Raw genomic sequence first — 24,472 nt, 5'->3', positions numbered from 1 at the left:
TCACTCATAAAAAATGTTCAGAAAGGAGAGATGCTCCTTTTCAGTAAAATTGCTTTGCAAATATTCTGTTCAAGATCAGTCTGTGAAATTAATGCCAAATTTCCACAGACTTTTCATCTACATTAGTGTTTATTTTTTTAGTTTTGACAAGCATAATATAAATGATTATGAGTTGTTTATTGAAATTAATTTTTTTAAAAAAGCTTCATTGAAGAGGTCCAGTTAAAAAGGCATTTGGATCATGTGTCTAGTGCCAGCAAAAGGAAGAATCTGTGTGTGTGTTAATCCACACTCCTGTCCTGATCCCCTGCACAGAACAGCTGTTGTGGAATGTGTCTCCTTTCTGACCTGAAAAGATTATCCTACATAGCTGATTTCTGGTAATCAAATGCTGGTGCTGCACATAGTATATACTGTAAATGTATTTTTAGGTTGTTGGATTATCCATCCACGTGTTACCTCTGTGTTAAAGTTACAGCATGTGGTGTTTTGAGTGTGTGCAGTTGGTTGTATCAGAACTGATCTGTGCTCTGTAGTGCTAAAATGAGCTATAAGGGCTCTGATATCAACAGCAGCATTGTTCCTTACAGCAGAAAGATTTGATTTTTACATGTAAGCATAGACCATACAGCATGTCGTCTTCTTTGTTTAGCAGTTAGGCTAAAGGATATTGTATGGACTCCAAACTTCCAGTAATTTTGTCTTAAAGATGTTCAGGAGTTTCCATACTAGAACAAAATTGCTATAATGTGAACAGAGTGGGAAGCAACCTGCAGTTTCCTGGTATCTGGAAGGAACTGTTTGTTGCTGGAAGAGGTGAGAAGACAAGGTGAACTTCTGCAAATGCAGTCACTGAGGCTTTTGGTGCTCGGTGTATTGATTCTGTCCTCCCTGAGCTTGTTGGCAGCCTCAAAGACGACTGGAAAATTTGTAAGGAAATGATATTAAGGGTGAGAAAGACTCCTAAAGTTCTATTCCCACATCTTTTAATCTAACCTGTTGTTCTGTCTCTGATGCTTCCTGTGGGCATCCATCGGAGAGTGGATTCAGCTGAAATGAGGGACTGTAAAAGTTAGAATTGGCATCTAAATAATCTTCAGATCTGTCCATAGAGAGGGTTGCATTCTGGTTGTTTCAGGTTGTCTGATCACATTCTTTAGGGAAGAGGAACAAGAAAACAGTGGTAATAGTGGCCCCAGAGTTCCTTTTATGTTGAATGTGCTGTTGTGTTAATGTGGAAGGAGGAGCCCGTGTGTTTCAGGAGTGAAGGAACTATGTGTTCTTGTGGAACATTAATGCTGTAAAATGTAATATCTGCAGCAGGAGAGAACCAACAATTGTTCATGTGAAACTGTCAGCATTTCTTTTAAAATGAAATGAACTTAAACAACGTATTGTGGTGTTGCTGTGGCTTTACTGTTTTCCAGTGTGTAGGTAAACAGCCCTTGATTCAAAGTTCCTGGGCTGTGAGGATTTTAAAGTGCTGGATTGGAAATAATTGATCCAGGTATATCATCTGGGATAGTCAGTGAATTCTACTGGGTTCCTCTGAGTTCTGGTTTTTCAAATGCTGAAGCAAGCTTGTTATCCCTCGGGGATATCACTTAACAGCTTTTGTTTCTTTTTAGAGGATTCAACAGTGAAAGGAAAACCCGGTGAGAGAAACAGAGAGAAAAAAACAACCAGACCAGTTCGGAAAGTGCAAAAACTGACACGGTTGTCAAGTCCAGAGTCCAGACAAGGTGACTATTTCTGCTGTAGAGGGAAGACTGTCACACGTCCTTTAGAGAAAAGTTTTGTCTCAAGAAAGAAAAATGAAAGCATGTTGCTTTAAAAGTCAGAATTCTCACATGTGCAACAGTGCTGTTGTAGTGAGTTTGTGCACTATGGTGCATTGGGGGTGTGTATGGTTTTGCTGTTGGTTGGTGGATGTGTGTACTTTTTTTGTAGTTTATTTTCATTTTCTGCCTTTCCACTTAACTGTGTGCACCTTGTGGAAACTACTGAGGAGCGTGTGTTTCTTGGGGGGAGGTATCCTTGGGTATCTGTCAGGCCAGTGCAGACAAAAAGTAGCAATAGCTCTGTTCTGGATCCTGGTTCTGCTTTGCTTGTGTTGAAGCTGTTTAGAGCCTGACCTACAGCTGAGTCAGCAATGCTGAGAGATGATTAAAGGCAGTGCCAGTGGGCATTGCTGATTTGCCCCCCTGTGAGGTGAGGAGGGGCTACAGTGAAAGCTGTTCTCTTGTATGATTCCTCAGTGGGAAAGCAGAGAACAGGATATTCTCCTGGCTCTTCTCTGGCTGTTGTTCTTCCATGTCCTGTTTCAGGTTGTTGCTGTCTTGCACCTTCAGTTCTGGCTTGACCCATTCCTGGCTTTCTCAGTTGATGAAAGAATGTAAAAACACATTCACTGACAAGTCTTCCAAACCTTGATGTTTATAAAGGCATGCTTATTTCTTTTACCAACTAAGAACTCTTTTTTCCTATTAGAACACTATTGTCTGAGAATTCCACTGACTACTAAATAAAATTAAAGTATTTAGAGCAGATGATATGAGCAAGTTACTGTGGAGCACTGCCTTATAGTAGAAAATAAAATAAACCACATGTGAAATTTTGTCAATGCTGCTTAGTTTTCCAGTAATGTTAATCTTTGATGTTGGTAGCAAAAGAGTTAGGAAGACTTCCACATCTGCTTCATATTTGGTTATAATTTCCATACAAAGTAAGTAGTTATGGCTGCAATCACACACAGAGCCATTTCTTTAAATACATAAGAGCTTCAGCACGTCTTAAGGTTTTGTATTTCTCCTTGTGTACAATGACCCATGATTGGTAAACACTTTGAAGAAAAAAAAAACCACTTTAAAAATCATTTGAAAGGGTATTTTAGAGAGTGAATATGTGCTTCTGCATCCTGTAAATCTTGAAGCTGCTTGTGAATATTTTGAGCTAATGAATGCTAATACTTTTAAGTGATAAGCATGGATTTGCTCCTTCCTATGCTGATCAATTCCTACTTAAGGAATTATACTCAGCTATCTTACATATTTGTGACAGTTCCAAGTGAGGGAGGAGCACAGTGCACAGGACACCCCAAGAATAACGCCATGTGCCTGAGAGCATTGTCCAAACACTTCTTGAACTCTGTCAGGTTTGTTGCTGTGATCACTGCCCTGGGGAGCCTGTTCCACTGCCCAGCAACCCTCTGGGGGAAGAACCTTTTCCTAATATCCAGCCTAAACCTCCCCTGACACAGCTTCAGGCCATTCCCTTGGGTCCTGTCACTGGTCATGAGAGTGAAGAGATCAGTTCTCAGCCCAGCTCTATATCCAGGGTTGCCCTGCCCCAGGTGAGGGACAATTAACTTTCCAGTTGACATCTGGCAGGTTGAAGCTCCCCGTAAATACAAGGACTGTTGATTTAGAGGTGTCCCTGAGTTCCTTAAAGGATAATTTATGGGTGTTGTCTTCCTGATCTGTAGTAGACTCCCACACCAACATTCCTGTATTTGTTTGTCCCTTGAAGGCTCCCAACCAAGCCATTGCCAACTGCAAGCTCCAGCCCCTCCATTACATGCAAAGCCACCTGCTGCTGTAATGGGTTAAATGTGTTGAAAGTGGTGGCCTGGGATCCCTGGCAGATAAGAGCCAGCTCTAAGTGGCACATCCTTGCTGCTCCATCCCCCTGCAGTGGTTGCAGAAAGGAACTGCTTGCCATAGGCAGGGCTGTAAATAGCCACGGCTCGTGTTCTGCCCCGTTAGCGTGTTTGGGTTAAACAGCTGACAAAAATGGAAGATGACACTCAACACTGGCTTTTGAAATGCACTCAGAAGCAACTGAGAACAGCGAGTTCTGCAGGAGAACCCCTGTGGTCGATACCTCTGTTTCAAAGAGGGCTTGTAGCGACATGTTTCAAGTGACAGCTTTATAAAATACTTGGATAATTTACAACACAAGCGAGGAGTGCTGTTAGCAAAGGGATGAAGAGTGGACTGCAGGCTTCTGGGTTAAAATAACAGCAAGAGAAGAAAGAGGGTTGGGAGCTAGGGACTGGGATTGCCAAAACAATTGTTCAGCTGTCCTAGATTTCACTTGACATCGTTGGTACCATGTCTTCAAAGTGCTGGTGGGCCCATTACAGTCCCTTTTTTGTTTGGCTGTGGTGATCTCATTTTGCAGTGATTGGGTTTCTTTAGGCAGAGCTCTTGCAGGTAGAACCTGAAATGGAATTGCTAAAAATCAACTGCAGATTGTGTATTCAAGTTAGGCAGTTTTCTAGCAATAAAGTACTGCTAAATGGTCTGAATTAGGTTATTAATTTTTTTTTTTTTAATGGTGTTTCTCTCCAAAGCTCTTAAGGGTCATTATTTAAAAAAAAAATATTACTAATATTGGAAGTTAGTGGGTTGAAAGGTGATTTGAGTAAATGTAGCATTTAATGTACCCAATATTAGGTAAAGGTGCCACCATACCCAGTTTTTATCATTTAATTATTTGTAGGATGAAAAAATAATTCTAATAACATTTGGATTGGGTTCTGTCACCTGCAAGGTACTCTGTCCTTAAATTAAGTTCAACTACTAGGGTTATCTTAACTATTTTCAGTACTTGAACAGAAATCCCAGCTAAAGCACAGTGAGTTAGCATTGCTCCTCACAGGACACCTATTTCAATAATTAATTATCTGTAAAAATCTTAAGTGGTTTTGGTTTTTTTCCTAGAATATTAGTTAATTGTCTTTTAATAGGAAGGTGAAGTGTTTTTTGTATCTCACCTTTATTTTTGTTCCTCTTTTTACAACAATTTAGGTACTTTTGTGGGTTTTTTTCTTATTTTCCTTATTTGAGTGGTTTATTTGAACTCTATAAATATTTCTCCTCTCCCTAGTAAGGTTTGTTTATATATTTGAGACCTGTACAACCTTTTCTTGTTTTTTAAATCAGTTTTTATAGGGCTTCAGTGTACTACAGTATGTTTTGGATGTTACACTGTGTGTTTGGTGAAGCTCTGGTGGATGTTTGAGACAGCTGTGGGGTGTTTTCATGGTGCATCAATGTTTTATGAGTGTTTTGTGTAACTGAGTCTGTACCACCTAGGCAGAATGAAATGGCACAGAAATGATGAATGGCTGCAATAAATCCTTATTTTTGATACCATGGAAAATCCACCTAGTGCTTGACATATTGCTTATTATGCAGGTGGAAACTATGTGATAAGTGCATCCTCCTGGCGGGAGGGACAAAAGCTGGTCAAAAAGATACTGGGTCCAGCTCCCAGAATAGAACAGGAGAGAAGAGCTGTATCCAGTGACAGAACAGGACGAGAGAGAGCTGCCAAGTCTGGTAAGTTGTTCTTTTATCACTGGACGTATTTTACTTAATTTATTATATAACACTGCACATCTGCAGAATGGTACAGACTTCTGAGATAGAATGGGATCAGTATCTGGAAAAGATGGGTTGCAGGTTGCAGTCTCTTTGCCACCTGAAGCTAGTGGGGAAAGGAATGCCTAGCAGTGGCCCACGAGTCAGGTGAATTTTCCAGGTGTGCTGCTTATAATATATAAACTGTGATTGAGCATCCCTCTTTAACAGGAATTGTGGTGCTTAGAAATACAGTATAATGTCATTTATGTGCATCATAAATATTCAGTGAGTCCTCCACCAACCCTTTTCAGAATTTATCCAGAATGTCAGATGGGGCAAATAAGGGACTGTGACATCTGCTGTGCTGCTTATGCCTGTGAGATGGTGAGGCTGTTAAGAGTGGGCTGAGTCTAAGCAAAGGCTGCTGCATTCAGACCATGACACTGAATGAAGCAAAAGCACATTTACAGCGAGATGCTACACTCCTCTCTCATCCTCACTTTTGCAGTTGTTTCAGTAATGGCATGTATTTTCCCAAATTTGGCTGTTACTTGAAATATTTGATGTCTCATTCTTTAGCAGGCTGCATTGGAAGGACAGGGTCGGATTCTAGACTGGATGTCACCCATAAAAACTCTTCAAGAAGCTCCGAAAGGTCAAGAAGTAAAGTACAGTCTGAGTCTAACCTGAAAAAACTGGAAGCTGCTCTTCCAGATGATAACAGGGATGATCATGCCTCTGTAAATAAGGATTTCCTGCCCGTGGAGATACGTGGAATTCTCGATGACTTGCAGTTGGATTCCCTGAGTACAAAGCAAGAGAAAGATGCGGAAAAGCAGAATCAAAAATCTGTTTTGCCTGCTCAAAACACCAGGAGCCACAGTCCAACTAAAAGGAAACCGGACAAGGTGGCTGCCAGTGAGGAGCCTCAGGTGATCTCTAAGAAACGCCACTATGACAGCGATGAGGTTCGTCAGTACATCATCAGGCAGCAAGAGGAGAGGAAGAGGAAGCAGCATGAAGAGAAGAAAGCACAAAAGGAGGCAACTGAACAGAAGAACAAAAGGCTCCAAGAGCTCTACAGAAAGCAGAAGGAGGCTGTTGCTAAAGCGAAACATGTGCCTCCTCCTGAGCCTTCAGCAGCCAAACGGTTACAGGAAACCTACTCTAAACTATTGCTGGAGCGAACACTTTTAGAAGAGCCACCTCAGCTGCCAACAGTGCAGGAAGCACAGGTACAGCTGATTCACTAACTTAGTGTGTTGCAGTTGTTTGCAGGAATAGGAGGTCATATGTTTAGGAAGGTCGTGGCTTATCTTGGTCAGTTAAGAATAAAGAACAAAGAGAAACGTGTAGCTGTTGCTTAAATGCAGTGATTTCAGCGTGCAGCCTCCTTGCTGGCAGCTGCTTTTGGGCACAACAGGGCCTACTAGAAAGATGAACAAAATTCATCTTTCTATTACAAGCAGAAGCTGAATTCTGAATATTAGCCTTTGCAATTTTAATGAGGCAAGAGCTTCTGAACTACGACAACCTTTTTTTTCTACTTGTCTTCATCTCTAGCCCAGACCTGGTTATCAGCCATCCGGGGAATCTGATAAAGAGAACAAGGCTCAGGAGCGTCCTCCGAGTGCATCCTCCAGCAGTGACATGTCGCTCTCGGAGCCGCAGCAGCCGCTGCTGAGGTGAGGAACTGGGGGCCTTTGGGGAGAGAGGAAAATACTCCTGCTCTCATCTCCGAGAGGTGAAAATAGACCCGGCTCTTGAGTTCATGTTCCAGTGAGAGTAATTGTCTTTATGGCAATTAAAACATGTCCTTGCAGTAAAGAGGAAGCTGATGCAGGAAAGCTTTGGCCGTGGCTGGTTTATGAGTCTGTAAATAAATAAATAAATGAGTGGTTGTTGCTGGTAATCTTTTGGTGGCATCAGTGGGATGTGTATTTCATATTGGGACACTGTTTCCTCTGCCATTGGCATCAGGCAAGAGAAGCTGATTGTATGAATACATGTGTTGAGTTTTCTTATTTGATTTTCTTAATGTTTGTATTTCATCTACTGTCTTTGATTCAACCTTTAGTTACTGTCTCTAAAGTACCAAAACCCTCTGCTTCTGCTTAGAACTAACCTTTCCCTATTTCTTTTCATGCTACTTTCCCAGTTTTCAATTGTTCATTGTGTTACCAAAGTTTTTTGTACTGTAAGTCAAGGTGCATGACCAGACAGTTAAAAATAAGGAACTAAAAATCCTGAAGTTTCTTGAATATCCTTAATTATTCCTGTTGTGCAAGTGTGTCTTCATTTTTTAACTACATAATGAATGTCTGCTTCCTGAATATATACTAGCTTCAATATCTGTACACTGATTTTGTAAATTCAACAAGACCTGCTTACCTTCTGGCGAAGTTCAAGGAAGCACAAGGAATGCCACATGCTACTGTGTGTACAATAAACTGCTAAACCATATAGATTGTTAGTGTAACTCAAAAGGAAAAAATATAATTGCTGACGGGGGAGGAGAGGAGAGTTACTCAGAGACCCTCATAGTAATCTGGGACGCAGCTTTTTGTGAGGGACTTTCCAGGTTTCCTAGAATTCTGAACGTGGACCAGTGATAAGGAATAAAAAAGTTTTCTCCCTTTTGGAAAAGTCTTAGTGCTGCTGCTGAAAAACCTTGGCTTGTTACAACTCCAAAACAAACAGTACACCATAAATGGCATTTCAAATTTGGAAGGTGCTTTGTTGTTCGGTTTGTTGATTTTTTTTTATTAAATAACATTGTGTAACTGTTTACTGTCCCATTCTCTGCCCCTCTGATTCCACCAAAAAGTGTTTCATCCTGAAAATTAAATTTGTGACAATGATACATTAGTCTAAAACAGCAGCGTAAGTCCTCAATGTGGATGTTGATTTTTCATTTCAGGAACGAGTTGATGGAGCCTCCGTGGGTACAACCAGACAGGCTGAGCCCAAGAGTCCAACTCTCTCATCCACAGGTTCTCTTGGGCTCAAGTGGAGGCCCCTGTTCCCAGCACTGGAGTCTGGAGCAGGTGGACCTTTTGTCCAAGGAGTGTGATGCGATATTGGTGGGGAGGAGGAACCATTCTGCGCCTGTGGGACCACTGGGGCCTCAACCATACCTGAATTCATCTGTTGCACAGCAAAATCTCTTAGCAAAACCTCCTGCTGGCCAGTATAAGAGCAAATTAGATCGCATTGAAGCTTTGAAAGCTACAGCTGCTTCCCTTTCCAGCAAGATTGAAAGCGAAGCCAAAAAGTTGGCTGGCGCTGGTATCAACTATGGTACCATTTGGAACTCAGAATTTATGCAGGAAAACCAGGATGATGGGCGGTGGGCAAAGGCTGTGAGTCCTCCTGTGAGAGAGGAAAACGAAGATGCTTTTTCAGCCAGAATTCAAAAAATGTTGGGTGCCTGCGTGTCTCATACAGCCTTTGATGACAACCTTCCTGGGGTGGGCAACCTTAGTGAATTTAAAAAGCTCCCTGAGACCATCAGGCCTCTTACTGATGTAGTCAGCCTTGGATTGAGATCTCCTGCTGCTAACAGGCATGAGGGGATCCTGGGACATTTATCCAAGAGACAGACTGACTCCCCGGGCCGTGAGAACCAGGGCTATGCTCTGAATAAAGCTGTCGTTCCTCACGAGTCCAGCATCGACTCCATCAGCGAAGGGCCTCTCCTGAGCGATGGGAACCTCTCTGAAGAGGAAGGAGGCCAGCACAAAGAGTTGCCACTGAAAATGCTGGAGACGTTAAAAGTGAAGGATTTCTGCATCCGGGAGAGAAACGCTTTTGAGCCCATAAAGGAGTTTCAGAAAGCAGCTGAGAAGTACCCACTGCTTTTCCCTCAGACAAGTGACACGCACAGCAAGGGGCCCTGGGAGGAACTGGCCAAGGGAAGTCCCCACAGCGTCATCAACATCTTTGCAAAAAATTATCAGCTTCATGGAAAAGGTAAAAATGGAAAAATTTCTCAACATTTCTCACAGTTCTCTCGTGAATTGGTATGTTCCTAGCCTTATTGCTCCTTGCACTTTATGCTTCACAGGTAAAGAATGTGCTTTTGAGGTCTCAAACATGAATTTGTGTAAGGCATGATTTACAGTTGTCTCATGTAGGATGCTTTATTTCATTTTCATTTTTTGTACAAATTTATCCCTCATTTTATGAGTACTGTTACTCTTGCCTGGAACTCCTTATTTTGAGGAGGAATGTTTTCCGAGTTGATTTTTGTCTTGTGGTTTTTGGATCTTTTTCTCTTCATTTTATTTCCTTTAAAGATGATTGCATTAAAGTTCCTGCAAATGGTTCTACTCCTAAGCACTGTGCTCGTCAAGAATGTTTTAGTTGGAGTGTGTTAACAAAGTAAAGCATTCAGTAATTTTACAAAAAGAGGAAGGCTGTGCTTGTTACTTTGTGTTAAACTGCCATGGAATGGCTGTACTGCTGTTCTCCTGATGGTTTTGTGTTTGAAAGGAAGTCATTATAACTCATGAGTGGGAGCATTTTTTAGTTCCTACAGTTTTATTACCTATTTGATGCACATTTGGGATAACTTTTGTCCTCTGCTTTCTTTGTCCACGCTTCAGTGTTTGATGAAAGGCTGAACGGAGGGTCTGCTCTTCTGCGCCCTTTGCTTCCCACCATGAGCCCTCCAGAGAGCGTGGCTTCTTATGAAGATGATTTTGTCTCATCGCAGGGAAGTAGCACTTTAACAGACAAGAAGATTGCACGTGACCTCAGGTAGCTGTGTTGGAGACTTCTTGTAAAAATAAAAATGCAGGATTTGACAGGAAATAGTTGATACAGAATTAGTTTCATAAAGTGCTGCATATCTTCTGCTGTGCTGTACTGTAATACTGGTCAAAGTGATGAAAGCAGTTCCTTAAGACTGGCAGTTAATATAGCAGTTAATATATGGTGAAGACATAAAGATTAGATTCCTGTTCTCTGTCTAATTTTTGTTCTTCAGGCCAGACAGGTAGCTTCAGGCAAGGTTTTTATCCTTTGTAGTCTGGGGAAAATTAGTTCTCCAGCTTGTGTGGCTGCTGTAATGCTCAGTTGGTTAGTGTTTGTAATATATAAAAAATAGAAAAGATATTTCAAAGTGTTAAAATACCTTCAGTACCTCAAAATTTTGTAAAAAATCCCTGTAATTGCTTTCAGTAAGGATTTGGGAATGCTTAGTAATGGATGTGTAAGTTGTCTGTAAGAACTTTATCTGAAATGCAGTCACATTTGGAGTTGTTCTTATGTTGTTCCAGTCTGGAGTCAAATAGCTCTTTAGAGTTAGCACTGGGTGGTTGTTATTCATCTTTTAGTCTTTCCTATTATTGGAAGCATGCTTCAATATGTTCAATATCATGCCAAACTTCCCAGTGTCTTGGCTGTCATAGTTTTAAGTCTGAAAATCAATGCTTTTCTAGATGGGCTAATCTGTGCAGTTTAGTCCTCTTAATTCCAAATGTGGTGGTTTTCTTGTGCATGGTGTAATGTGGGAGCTGGAAGTCCTTGATCACTGACAGTGTGCTCCTTTTTAGTGTTGCTGGCAGCAGTAATTCAAGCATTCAGGAAGAAATTCCAAGCAGGAAATCTCCCCATGAGCCTAGATCTGTGGAACTTGCTTCTCAGCATTCATCTGGACCACGGTCTGCAGCATCTTCTCGCTCCTCTGCTTCCTCAAGAAAGAGAGGGAAAAAGGAAAGTAAGTGCAATACTTGACTCTAGAGTTGTTTGGTTTATTTGAGGGAGGTTTTAGGGTTTTCCTGTTGTGAAAATTGCAATAATTCTTCATATCTGGAAACTGTAATCTAATGCTGATAGAATGATTTACTTTTTCCTCTAATGATTCCTTCCTAATTCTTTTTGACTCTGATTATTCTGACCTTCAAATATAGTCATCTAAATTTAAAAGCATTGAAAAGTTCTCCTTTCTTAAACCAGCCCTCTAATAAGTCATTTAATGGGAACTATCCTTAGATTCTGCATGCCAATGGGCTGCTGAGAAATCAGAATTACAACCACATTTATGAAGGCAACAACAAATTTGCCTGAATGCTTTGTCTTCGGGTCACAGACATTTTCCATAGGTGCACAAATTAATAAATACATCACTTCCTGTGGTAACCTGTAAGTTACAAAAGCATGAAGAAACTCAAGGTTTGGTTTCTCAGTGTATTGTTTTGGGGCTCATGGTGGCAAGGTATTCACATGTAGAACCAAACAAACTTTTGGCACTGTTGTTGCTTCTTAGGGTTGGACTCTTTCAATGGAAGTGCTCACCACTTTTCTGTGGAAGAAGATAAAATCCTGTCTGAATTAGAGTGGGGATCCCAACAGGCAAAGAAATCCTTATCGAGTAGCAGAGTTTCTAGTAAAGACCACGAGCAGAACCCAGATACAGACAGCACCCTGGAAAACTTGTCTGGACACTCCCTGCTGAGGTAACAGGACTGTTATAAGACTTTATGCAAATATAACTAAGTTAGGTAGTGTTATTGGCTGATTCTTTGGATATGCAAAAGGGAAGTAACAGAAATGATCAAATGTTATTAACATGGGCATTTTTTCCCATATTTTAAATATGAAACCTGATGTCCTGTCCAGGATGAATGTCTGATGTCCTGATGTTCAGTACCTTTAGCATTGACAAAACGTCTGCAAGAAGTGTGTCAGGAGGGAAATAGCCAGTCAACCTGTGCAGTCATCTTACTCTTTTCAGTAGACGTACAGACATTTTTTGCTATTTTTTGGTTCAACTAATATTCACAAGCCTATCCAGCTCTGTGAGTTGATGATTTTTGAGAGGTGAACCAATCCTTGTAAAAGAGCATATTAAAAATGGAAGAAACATCAATTTTCTGTTGCATCCTCTTTATGCCTGCCTAAAAATGCAATTTTTATGCTAATTGTGCAATTAATATGGTTACGAAATACTCAATTTTCACTGCATTTTTTTTCTAAAGAGCATCAAATAATAGGAATGATCTCTTGTTCTGTGTCCGTGTAAAGCAGTTCTGAGGTACTGAATTGTATTGGTGACTTTTGCTGACATCCAGTATTGGGTTTCAAAGGTCCTGTGACCTCCTAAGATGTACCAGGTAAAGCAGAATGTCTTCCTAAAGGATTTAGCCAGCTAATGTTAATCTGCTTTGATTTAATAAAGTCAGAATAGTAAATTTAAGAAGTGTTTGCACAATTTTCTGTATGTTTAAAAAAAGAGGTGTCTTTCATTTTCTTCTGGGAAGTGTTACTCTGTAGTATTTTATGAACTGTTCAAGTCAATTTTTTTTACCTCAGGCATTTTATTGCATTTTGACGGTAGAAATCAAGACTCAGAGCAGTGGTTTATCACAATGAGTTCCATATGCTGGTAGCAACCTGTTTACTTTTTTAAATGCACATCCAGATGACTACATCCTGACTTTCTCATGCCAAGTTCCTGACAGGAGGCACTGAAACTGCTTGTCTGGCCATGTAAAACATGTAGATACTGTGTTAAGTTGGGGTTTTTTGACTGTTAACTAGGTTTAATACTTGGGAGAATACTCTAGAAACTTAAGCCCAAACTGGGATATAGGGACAAACCCCATCTCGTGAGGGCATTTCCTAAAGGCAGACTGGGCCTGTGCAAACCATACCAGGCTGTGCCCTTTGTGATCTGTTTGGTGTACAGAAATGGAAGAACGAGGTTATTGCATTACTGTCTTATCAAAAGGCTGCACTTGGGACAATATTGACTCCTTTTGTTTTCATTTCACTGTCAGTTTCTCAGACAAGGGAAGATCCCAGAAGACACCGACTTCTTCCCCATCTCCCAGTTCCCAAAAAATGTTGCCGTTGGATTCTGTGGGCAGTGCAGCAGAAAGAGTCAAGTCACCTGGCTTTTCTGGAGGTTCAGCCCCAGGGCTGAAGGCTAACACAGCCTTCCACGACTTGAGCCTGGGAACCAGTCGCTCTGTAGCAGGGGCAGCCTCAGCGAGTGGTGAGTTTTTGGTTACTAATCCCAGAGCAACTGCAGTGTTTTTGCTTTGGTTTTTGATGTGGGACAATAAAGTCTGTGGAGGTTGACCAGTCAGTGTTGTCCTGCAGGGTGTATGCGCTTCTCCCCCGCTGGGCTCCAGCATCGCTTGTCAGCAGAGCTGAACTACCTTAGTGCCATTGAGGAGTCTGTGCGACAGCTCTCGGATTTGGAACGAGTGCGAGGCATATCCCTCGCCCAGCAGGAGAGTGTTTCCTTGGCTCAGATTCTAAAGGTAACGGGAAAGTACTTCCTTGTCTCAAACTTCTTTTTTCTTTTTAGTTTTGCAAGAAAATTATCAAATGAGAGCAAGTTAAGCTTTTGTTAGGAGTGCAGAGAAATCGTGATGGGCATGGTGGAACATCTCTGGTAATGTCAATTTCTCAGGATTAACCTGTGTTACCTTTCTTATTTTAAGTTGACACCAAGGAACTAGTGACTCTGGAATATCTGTCATTAATGTACTGTTAGCTGGAATCACTGCTCTGGTTGTGTTCCTCAGTCAAATCAGAACATGATTATTTACTGGTTTGATGTTGGGTCCCAATCCCATGCAGTGGAGCTGTTCAGGCTGGATCATTTGTCTTATTCCATGAAAAGGATATTTTTGGTTGAAGTTTCCTTATGTTGAGAGGATGGTTTATTCTAGTTTGATGAATTAATTGATCACAAACCAAATCTTTATATTTACTTGCATTACTAAAATTTGTTTTCCCAACCTGTAGGCACAGCAGCAGCGCCATGAACGGGACTTGGCTCTTTTGAAAATCAAGGCTGAACAAGAAGCTCTAGAAAGTCAGAGACAACTAGATGAGACAAGGCAGAAGGCAGCTCAGGTAATGCTGCCCTTCAACAAATGTGGAGTGTGTAACAGGCAAAATGCTGTAAGTAAATCTGTGCCTACAAGTGCCTTCTTAATTTGAAACTGTGAACATATGGAAGTGCTGAAATACTTCAGTGTAGCGAAGAGAACCCTGTTAGGGGCCAATTTCAAACTTTTTTCTCCCACATTTTGAGAAATAAATCTGTAGTTACTATAGCCAGAACATTTTGAAGGGCTGAACTGGCTGTGTTTCCCTGCATAGGTCCATGCAGAGTCACTGCAGCAGCTGGTGCAGTCCCGGCAGGAGGCTGGGCAGGAGCCCCCGTGCAAGGCTGCAGCCAAACAGGCAGAACCTGCACTGCTCCCCACAGATGCACCTCACCAGCTCCGGGAGGTGAGGCCCTCAGGGAAAGGGAAAAGCTGTTCTCATTTCAATATTGTGAACACTTTTTGCCTTTTAAGTTATTTTCTGTTCAGTGTCATTCTCAGTACAACCTCACTTTCATAACGTGACAAACGATAGGACTTCAAAGGAGCTGCTCCTACATCATTCTTAGAAGTCAGTGAGCAACCTTAAATCCTTGTTCACTTGTTCTTATGATCTTCCAGTTAATGAACTGATAAGAAGTTTGTTCTTCTGCTATAGATGGATGATAGTGAACACAGCATCTTTAATTTGTAAAAGTTGCACTCCACCAGGGATTGATCTGTTTCCTAGGGTAGTTAAATTAGAAAAGCAGAGAAATTGCAATTTTGCTTATTTCTGAAGGCACGAGAACAATAAATAAAATGAATAAAAAGGAGAGGAGAGGATATTCAGCAAAGCTCTTAACTTGATACACAGTTTGAAGTTCTCTTTTTTTGAGTCTTTGTTCTTCTTGTGGCATACAGAACAATTACTTTTTTTCAGTTTTATATATCAGTTTATCAGTTTTTATATTACTTGTTCCCAGCATGTAGCAGCTACTTCACACATAGATAAGAACAAGGTAACCAGAAAATGCTTTTACTCCATTATAGTTTCATAAGTGCAGTGGCTGCGGGTTTAGGGTTATGGAATGGAGTGCAGAAGGCTGATGAGTGTGAACAGAACTGTTTCTTCATAGCTTATGCACATGTTGGTACTCACTGAGGCTGTTTTTTATGATGAGTAATGGTATTGTAGAATAATACTGATATATTCTGGGCTCTGCCAAATATGTGAAGTTTAAATAATTTTTGAGTAGAAAAGAATGGGTTGAAGGACTAGAAAAACTCAGGGCATCTCAAGTACCTGCAGTGTATTGGTCATTGGCAGTAGGTAGTGAAGTCGAAAAACATTTGTACTTTGTAGTGATGAAGTGGATGAAACCAACTAAGAAACAAGGCAGAAGAAACAGAGACAACTTTTATTTGTTGTAGGGTTTTAAAGTCTTGCTGTAAGTGTGAAATCTGAGCAAAGAGATGCTAGTGGAGAGAGCATGACCTGGTCAGTGATGGTGGGCCAGCAGAGTAGCTTTTCCATCCCTGTTCACAAGTGACTCCTGCTGAACAGCCATTTATTGTAACTGAAATGCAACAATGGAAATGCCTCTGACCAGTGTGCTGGGAATATTTTTGGATGTACACTGTTATTTATTATTTATAAAGGAATAGAGTATGGAGGAATATGCATCCACAGAGCCACAACCACAAGTGACACACATGTAACGACGAACCATCCTAAACCCATGTCTTACACAGTTGTTCAGTAAATCACTAAATTGCCTGCCAGAATTACTATTTTCTCTTTCAGAAACATTTTGGTGCTGTGATAAACTCATTGTATATTGCCTTGTTCTTCATTGTGCTCAGATGACAGAGTTAGCACGGAGCCAGACCTCGGATCCTGTCAGTGCCCCAGCTGCTCCAGTTGCCACCTTGTTTGACCACCAGCGGCAGCATCACTCAGAGTTCATGAAACAGCTGAGGGCCCGAGCTGATACAAACAGGTTTTGCTTAATGTTTCATATCTTGGGAAGGGGGAAGTAAGATTTGTTACGTTTTGTTTTGCCTATTCTTGCATCAAATTCTAAGGTGTCATGATGAGTGAGCGTTGAAGAAGAACTTGGATTCCTTCTTTATGCCCTTAATAGCATACACCAAAGGTGACATTACTGGTTCTGTGAAGCTCTGTATAAAAGAGTAGAAAAAGATGATCTAAATGTTTTGTGGGAGGGTTTAACTAGTTTAAACTTTAAGTGATCTTTTAGTAGAAATTTTAGCTACTACTTCTAGTAAACTGAAAAGCTTGGGAAACTGTAATAACTGGTTTAAGGCAATGCAGATTTACCCAAAAATACTTCCCTTTCTTAGGAAATGTGAGTCTGGTGCCATATCACAAGGTAAAGAGGAGACAAGTGACTCAAAACAGATGTACTCAGCAATGTTTGATAGTTATTCAGAGTCCTCAAGATCAAAGGTTCATGATCAGAGGTAAGAAACTCCTTATTTCCTGTTTATTTACCTGATCCAGTTGGGTCTCAAAAAATTTCTCAAAGCCCTTCTCTGGTCCTGACCAACTGTAGCAATTTTGGTCTCTGTAGTCCTTTTGACTTCTAAACCAGTATTGCTATCTTGCTCATCCTTACGAAAACTGTAAGGAGAGATGTTTGCAATCACTTATCATCAGTACTCACTGATGAGCAGGGGTTGTGCATACCTTCAAACCATTTGGATTTTAAGGTAGAATAAGAATAACAAATCCCACTGTCAATCAGCAGCTTGATGATGCCTGGAATTTTAAAGCAGCCAAGCTGCATTTTGAAAACAAACCCAAACCCACTGTATATTGATTATTGCTAGAATTTTAATCATGGTATGTACAGTAGCGATGTAATAAAATATTCTGAAATGTGCAAAGTAATTTTTAAAAGAATTCTCCTTTGATAACACGGTAGTACCAGCAGCCGCCAGGAGAACCCTTCAGCTCCATCTTCTAAGGAGGTTGAGAAGAAGCTTTCCCACCGTGAGAAGATAACCAGCAGCATTGAAGACCAGGCTCACACTGGTGCAGATGATTCCTTGCCCAGTGACAGTGTTTTATCCCTGCTGGATGAAAAAGGTTGGTTGTACTGTTTGTGTGTGATGGGTCTGAAGGGGGAAGGAGGGAGGGAGGTGCTGTTTCAGAATCAATGTCTGAAATAAATGAGGGAATGTGTGTCAAGAAAGCTGAACACCAGATGAATTGTAGTCTCTTAAGAGGTAACAGAGGGTGACACGCTGAGATGGGAATCTTGGAGATTCTGCATGTGAGAGTGATCCTACATTCTGCAGTGCTAGCTGAGCTGGATGTTCGCTTGCTGAACCTGCAGGCTGAATGCCAAATGTTTCAGCACCCCCAGAAATGTGTTTATACCTGTGTTCAGAAGTCTGTTAGGTCTTTTGAAGCTGGATGACAGTATTTCGTGATGATGTCCTGTAATTCAAAAATCACTGTTTTCTAAACACGTTTTTCTGCACTGAAGTAGTTATCTCCCTTGCTTTCCTGCCCCCTTAACTTGACTGAGGTGAGACAGAGTTAAAACTGCATTCATGGTACATACCTGTGTATGTGAAGACAATTCCCTGATTTCTTCCTCAGATTCTGCTTCTGTTGCAACAGAGTATTCCCTGAAATTTGATGAGTCCATGACAGAAGATGAGATTGAAGAAAAATCTTTTCGGTCTTTGCTGCCCTCTGAGAGTCATCGCAGGAATAACTTGGAGAAGAAGCGGGGTAGTCGAGATGATTCTGACGAGGAAGTATCCCCAGAAAAAACAGCTCTGTCATCTATCAAGGTAGGTCAAGCAACCACAGTTAAATTAAATAAACTGAGCTGAAATGGTTGAGCTGATGAGCTTCAAGTGAGCTGTTCTTAGTTGTGTTTGCAAGCTTTAGGGTTCTTTTCCTCCCTGTGGTTCTTTGGGCATCCCAAAACAGAGAGACATATGTCACTGTTGTACAAGTGTGATGACTTATGGAATAGTCCATCCAGGCCTCTACCTTGTGGCTTTGGAGAAGAGGAGTGACTTTTTGAGATGGGTTATAAAAGCCCAGTGGATTAAGTCCTCCTCCTATGCCAACACACAGCTAGGAAATACAAGAGGATGGCTCATCTCTGTGGTCGAAGCAGGGACGTCCCAGAAGTGTCACACAGTCCAGGGCAGAAAGAGCTGGTCTGCACAAAGCTTCGAGGAAAAGCAGCTTCCCTTCCTACATCTGGTTTTGTGTGTGTCTGTATCTGTATATACACACACGCTTTGTAATTGAAAAAAGCCTTGGCATTTCTGTCTTACAAAATCATGCCAAATTTGTCTTGCCTTCTAGGAGCTAAGCATGCCATTCTCAGGGGGGCAAGACAGTTTCTCTAAGTTTACCATGGAGATGGTGAGGCAGTACATGAAGGAGGAGGAAATGCGAGCAGCTCATCAGTCCTCTCTGCTTCGGCTCCGGGAGAAGGCTCTGAAAGAGAAGACCAAGGCTGAACTAGCCTGGCTGGAACACCAGAAGAAGTAAGACAACTCTGAATATATATTATTGCTGACTGATCATTTCCTTGTACTTTTGAAGGTTTTGCTTCCACCTCACTCCTCCCTTACTAAGTATCAATGGTTGAATTAGTCTTCTGACATCGATATCTATAGAAGTGTTATTGGGACTTGGAAAGAGCAGGGCCCAGTTTATAAGTGTGCTTTGATGTTTACATTGCATGTGGTTTGTATAAAAGAGTGTTTCACCTAAACAGTAGAATATCTGATGTGTATTGTCAGTCAGAGAAGGTAGTTGCCAACAATTAATTTACAAATCTTAGTCCAGGAAGGTGTAAAACTGTCCAAAAGTTCAGCCTTTCTTTGCTTGATGGTTATCTGAAGTAATTTTAGTTGACTCAGGCTACATTTTGGGAATCAGGATACGTGTTGTAATTAATGATTTGCTTCCAGTCTAACATATGCTTTGTTCTGGAATACCAGTTGAAGTACCTAGTGACACTTTTAATCAGTGGTGGCCAGATTTAATTGGTAATACTTTTCTGTGTTTACTCTCTGCATGAGAGTACCATTGTGCATCAGACATCATCTTCCAATCTCTTGTCATTGTGGGTTTGACAAAGGATTGTGAGGTAGTGTCCTTCTGTTTGCCTTTCTCAAATGGTGAGCCTGCTGCCTCTCAGAGCTTCTGCCCTGAGCTTCATGTGAGATCTCCTGTGACCTGCACTGGCCCTTTAACTGTGTCTGTCCAACTAAATGGTACAAATTATTTCACTACAGAGCATATCACGGATTAAGCACAGCTCTATACCCTTCTGCAGGTTAGGAAAAGGAAACTTTTTTCTTTCACTTATAAGAGTAAAAGGCCCTTTGTGCACTTTTTTCTTATTACTTAAGATTACTTTATAATAATAAAGAATAATAATTTATTTATAACTTTATTCTTTCTTCCAATCTGTTTGCAGGCACCTGCGAGACAAGGGAGAGGATGATAAGATGCCTCCTATTCGAAAGAGGCAGCGTGGTCTGCTGTTGAGATTACAGCAGGAAAAGGTAATTGCCTTCTCCTGTTGAAACTCCTATATATCCATTAAATGTTTCAGACACTGTAAAAGCTAAGAATTCAGAAAACTCCATACCAGCTTTTGGTTAGGAAGCTGGCCATATTTGTTACCTGTGAGTTTTATTTGCATTTGTTCATATTCAACAGGCCCTTCTGTGTCTGTAATCTCACTGGTTGAGACTTGGGGGTGTTAATTTATTAATTAATCTCCATTACAAACATTACATTTGTCATTACAAACCCCCAGCAAGGGCACTGTGGCCATTTTGAGTGTGTTCTTGAGAGGGGTCTGCCACAGTTCTTACACTTAATCTTTTCCATCTAAAAGGCAGAAATTAAGCGTCTCCAAGAGGCTAACAAGGCTGCTCGGAAGGAGAGACAGCTGATCCTCAAACAGCAGGCAGAAATAGAGAGGATCCGCCAGACTACCATGAAACTGCAGGAAAAACTGAAGTCTGCAGGAGAAAACAAGCTGGTGAGTGTCCAGCACAGAAACTGCAGTCTTCCCTCTTCAGCCATGCACTTTCAGGAGTGGAAAGCTGCAGTATTGGACCTGTCACCTGGAAGTTTTGTCTGCCTCAAATGGTCTCACCTTCTTTATCTCAGTGTTTAGTTTCTTTAGAGCATTGTTTAAGGAAATGCCTTTGGAGAAGTTACAAAATGTTTTAACTGGGCAATAGATGGTTTTGTTAATTCTCAAGCTGAATTAGTGACTTTGGGAATTACAGGTTTTTGATGCTCAGGTCCCTCAGACTTTTATTTTTGTTTGATAACTTGTCAGACCCCAAAGTACTAAATATAGGCAATAAACCCAAAACTTGCTGCTTTGTGTGTGTATGAGTGTCATTACACTTAAGTTTCTTGTATCTGCTTTACAGGGCAGCAAGATGGGATTTTGGTTACTGGCTGCCTCCTCACAATATGTTGAGGAGACATAAGTTTAATGGGAGTAATATAGAAAGGATTAATTTCCTGTTTGGGTAACTGAATCCTTGTGGGTTTTTTTGTTCTCGATACCATCAGGAGAGAACTTAAATGATGAAGACAAAGGGTGTACTAAAAAGCTTTGTGTCAAATAAAAATGAGGCGGGAAACTGAAGTTAAATCTGCAGGTAGACAGACTTACTTGAGGCAGTTTTTGATGTATCTGGGGAGAAGTAAGATAAATTAACACAATTTTAACAAGATTTTGGGATATTCTTACTTTTAAAGTTGGATTTTTTTTTAACACTTAATTGCAGGAGCTCCACAGTGAGGATGACATCAAGCAGAGCAATGGTTCCAGTCCACTTCCAACTGATGCAGAGACACGCAGCCCTTCCCCAATCTCAATCTCCAGCAGTGAGACCAGCAGCATCATGCAGAAGCTCAAAAAGATGCGCAGCAGAATGGATGAAAAGTAACTATATTTCTTTTTTCTTTCACAAACCTTTGCTATTTTAATAGAACAAGTTGGTTTGGCCCACATCTGCACTAAAAATGGCCATTAATCAGAGAAATTACTGGCATTGCTATCACATACACTTTGATCTGAATTGCCTGCAAAATAGCTGATAAGAAGCATGAATAAAACTATATTAGTCTTTGAATATAATACTTTAAAGGCTACAGCTCTTGCATGAACACTGACATTTAAGCATTGTTAGCTGGCAGACCATGTGGTCAAGGTTTTATTGTAGATTACTGGTTTTAATATTCTTTGACTTGATAGAGTTGGTAAAAGCACATCAGTTTAAGAGCTTCTGATGTTTGTACGTACAAGGAACATGGACGGGCTCCAGCTTCATGGTACATCTTGTCAGAGTTTCTCTTGCAATAAGAAACCTGAAGGCAAATGGTCAAAATGGTGCCTGTATTTTATATCTTGTCTTTTATTTTAAGGGGGAAGACCACTGAGTGAGAATCTGGAATTACAGCATCAATTTTATTTTGAGTTGAACCGTGTTACAATAGCAGTACTCTTATGCAAAAACCAGTAACTGAGTTTGAGATCTGACTGAAAGACACTGAGCTTGTCAGACATGAGATTTCTATCTTATTATTCAGCTGATGAATTTTAATTTTGATTGCATTAAAATCAGCTAGGCATGAATTCTCTAGGTTTTTCTTTATGAATGGAGGTGCTATGTATGTGACTGAGAGGACAGGCAGTTAATAAGAGCTTGCTTTCCCTTCTATGTGGTTCACAGATTGAAAAAATGTTGAAAATGGTTGTTAGATGTCAGAGGAAATAATGAAGTATATGTACAGTCCCTGGGTCTGAAAACCAAGAATAAATCTCTTGATTTCACCTGTTAAATTGTTTTAGATAAAAATTGTTTCTACATCAAAGAATTATTTTGTCTGTACTACGCATTACAAATGCTTTATTGGCCTGTGCTCATTAGTTTGAAGCCTTAAATTCTTATTTGAGACTAATCCATTAAAAGTATGGCCTCTGCCAGTTACTACAAGAAATAGTCTTTACTTAAACAATTTTTTTTTTAGTTTATAACCAAGATAAGTCACTGTGTTTTAGTCCGTGTGGGTGATCTTTGTAATGCCTTTTCCCCTGGGACTCCAAACAGAGCTGGATAAAACATCACAAAGCAAGCAGGGCCATTTAAAGGCAAGCTGTCCTTGACTCCTTAGCACCCTCTTGGCGTGTAATCATTTGAGAAGCACCTTTCCCACACTCTCTTGTATTTGTATATGATGAAAATAAAACCCAGTAAGCAGTAGGTGAGTGAGGGTTTGGTGTAAGCAGGAAAAACCCAAACCATGTTCTGATTTCACGGTCTTTGTGTTCTAGCCTTGAGTGCTAGTCAGACTCTTCTGGCAGCACCTGGTAAATAGATCAGCCAAAATCACAAATTATTTCAAGTTTCTGAAGTGTCATATTTCTCAAACAAAACTCCCAGCATTCCAAGTCATGTGACAACCACCCCATCGTTACAGTGGCAAATTCTCAAAGTATCTTTTGAGGCTGGTAAATGGCTTAGATGGGGACTTGAAAAGCATGTGTGCCGTAGGCCATGCTGAATTCTAGGGTTTCAAGAAAGCAAGTTTTACCTTCTGATCCTATTTTAGTGTTAAAGGAGGGTCTTTATCCTAATTTTTTCCACTCAGGATTCAACAAATTTCAAGTGGTAGTAAAAAGCCATGCTGCAGCTTATGAATTTTGAAATATAGTATTAGTACTAAAAGAGATGACAAATACACTTGTAGATTCAAGACTTTCTTTGCTACTTTTTATCAGGTAGTGGTCTTGTCAATGCTGTTTTTGAAATCCTTTTTTCCCAAGTACCTTCATTTCTAAGTAACACTTTATGATTGCAGAAGGAATCACATATTGATAATTGTTACTCTTACAAGGGATAGTAATAGACATAAAGTATGATCTACCCTTAAAGATATTTTCATCATCAGTTGAATATTATCTTCTGTGTTTGAAAAATAATTGCTCACCTGGAGAATACTTTTCAAAGCTGAATAGCAGGATTTGAACTGAAACAATTGCTTGAGGCAGAACAAGTGGAAATTGTGTGAGATGTGATGTATGTAGTCATGTATTTTTGTTTTTATGGGTTTGTCTTGTGTTGTTGTATACATTCAAAGAAAGAATTATTTTGTGTAAGCATAAATGATTCTCTGAAACTTGATCTTCCTCATTGTATGGCTTTTTGCACCCCATTGGCAGGTGTTTTGACTGAAAAACAGTGCCAACTTTGTATCTTTTTCAGTGTCCTTATTTGTAAAACACATTAATAGAGTAAGGCACTTGCTTTGGGACATAATGGTAGGAAGCTGCCATTTGAGGGGAATCCATCAGGGTGTGAAATAAGGCAAAAGGAAAAAGCTGAGTGATGAATACTAAGGAAGTAGAGGAAGGAATTGGGAAAGCCTGCTATGCTGGATTTTCTGTGCTCCGCAGCAAGGTGGAAATCCTTTGGCTTCCTTACTTAGGAGGCAGCTTTAATAATTTGTCTTCTACTAAAAGGGGAATAAAAGAATAGTTCTGTTTTACTTTTAACCCATGAGTCTGTGTAGCCTGCATGTGAACAGGAGCATGCTCTGTCAAAGACAATTAACCACTTTCCCCTGGCTTTCCCTGCATATGCAACTTCAGTGAGGATCTGTGCAATAACTAACTAAATGCTCATTTTCTTTTGCTTTTCCTTAGTATGCTTCTTAGCTTGCATTGTAGTTGGTAGAGCTAAATGGAGCATGGTATTTTTCTATAAATTTGATAATTCATTAAGAATTAGCTTAAAATGGTAATACTTTTAAGAAATACCATTTTAAGCCCAGCTGTAAGTTTATGTAGATTTTGTTACAAACAATAGGCCTTACCTTTCTGCAGTTAGTACTTCAAAATAAAATATATGAGTATTCTGAGACCAACTCTGTTGGAAAATACCCCAATTAGCAGCTAGAATGTGAATTACACTTATATCTCAGACTTTTCCTGGAACTGCTCATGATTTGAAAATTATTTAATTTCCTTTATTATTTATCCATTATTTAACCTCCTTTTTTTTTTTGGCTCTTTCACTGGTGCTTACCTTTGTAGAAGTAATTTTTCTGAGGTTTCGCCAGGTGAATGAAAACGTGTTTAAAGTTTCAGACCAGCAAAGTTGTTGATATTGCAAACCCAGCATGTTATTTAATACTAATGCCCTCTATCAACAGAATAGTAGGAGAAAGATTGG

General features: G+C 40.4%; 1 protein-coding gene across 12 annotated transcripts in view; it reads left to right on the top strand.

Annotated features, from left to right (window-relative positions):
* CEP350 (centrosomal protein 350) overlaps positions 1-24,472 on the top strand; it is a 68,109-nt gene that overhangs the window by 16,495 nt on the left and 27,142 nt on the right. For 4 of the 12 annotated variants that reach the window (XM_050306627.1, XM_050306630.1, XM_050306633.1 and 1 more), the window contains exons 8-27: positions 1,629-1,742; positions 5,202-5,345; positions 5,949-6,604; positions 6,933-7,054; positions 8,290-9,341; positions 9,977-10,130; positions 10,928-11,091; positions 11,641-11,830; positions 13,154-13,371; positions 13,479-13,642; positions 14,133-14,291; positions 14,493-14,624; positions 16,064-16,200; positions 16,565-16,684; positions 17,149-17,312; positions 17,832-18,028; positions 18,558-18,742; positions 19,684-19,771; positions 20,110-20,256; positions 21,023-21,180. In XM_050306627.1, coding sequence (XP_050162584.1) covers positions 1,629-1,742; positions 5,202-5,345; positions 5,949-6,604; positions 6,933-7,054; positions 8,290-9,341; positions 9,977-10,130; positions 10,928-11,091; positions 11,641-11,830; positions 13,154-13,371; positions 13,479-13,642; positions 14,133-14,291; positions 14,493-14,624; positions 16,064-16,200; positions 16,565-16,684; positions 17,149-17,312; positions 17,832-18,028; positions 18,558-18,742; positions 19,684-19,771; positions 20,110-20,256; positions 21,023-21,180 — 4,465 coding nt within the window. The remainder of the gene's footprint in view (positions 1-1,628; positions 1,743-5,201; positions 5,346-5,948; positions 6,605-6,932; positions 7,055-8,289; positions 9,342-9,976; positions 10,131-10,927; positions 11,092-11,640; positions 11,831-13,153; positions 13,372-13,478; positions 13,643-14,132; positions 14,292-14,492; positions 14,625-16,063; positions 16,201-16,564; positions 16,685-17,148; positions 17,313-17,831; positions 18,029-18,557; positions 18,743-19,683; positions 19,772-20,109; positions 20,257-21,022; positions 21,181-24,472) is intronic. The other 8 variants (XM_050306636.1, XM_050306631.1, XM_050306637.1 and 5 more) reach the window with 6 other exon arrangements.

This window comes from Myiozetetes cayanensis, unplaced genomic scaffold (genome assembly GCF_022539395.1).
Source record: "Myiozetetes cayanensis isolate MyiCay16 unplaced genomic scaffold, myiCay2020 scf12, whole genome shotgun sequence".
Lineage (NCBI taxonomy): Eukaryota > Metazoa > Chordata > Aves > Passeriformes > Tyrannidae > Myiozetetes > Myiozetetes cayanensis.
The sequence above is the reverse complement of the archived record's forward strand: the minus strand, read 5'-3'. Positions and strand labels throughout refer to the sequence as shown.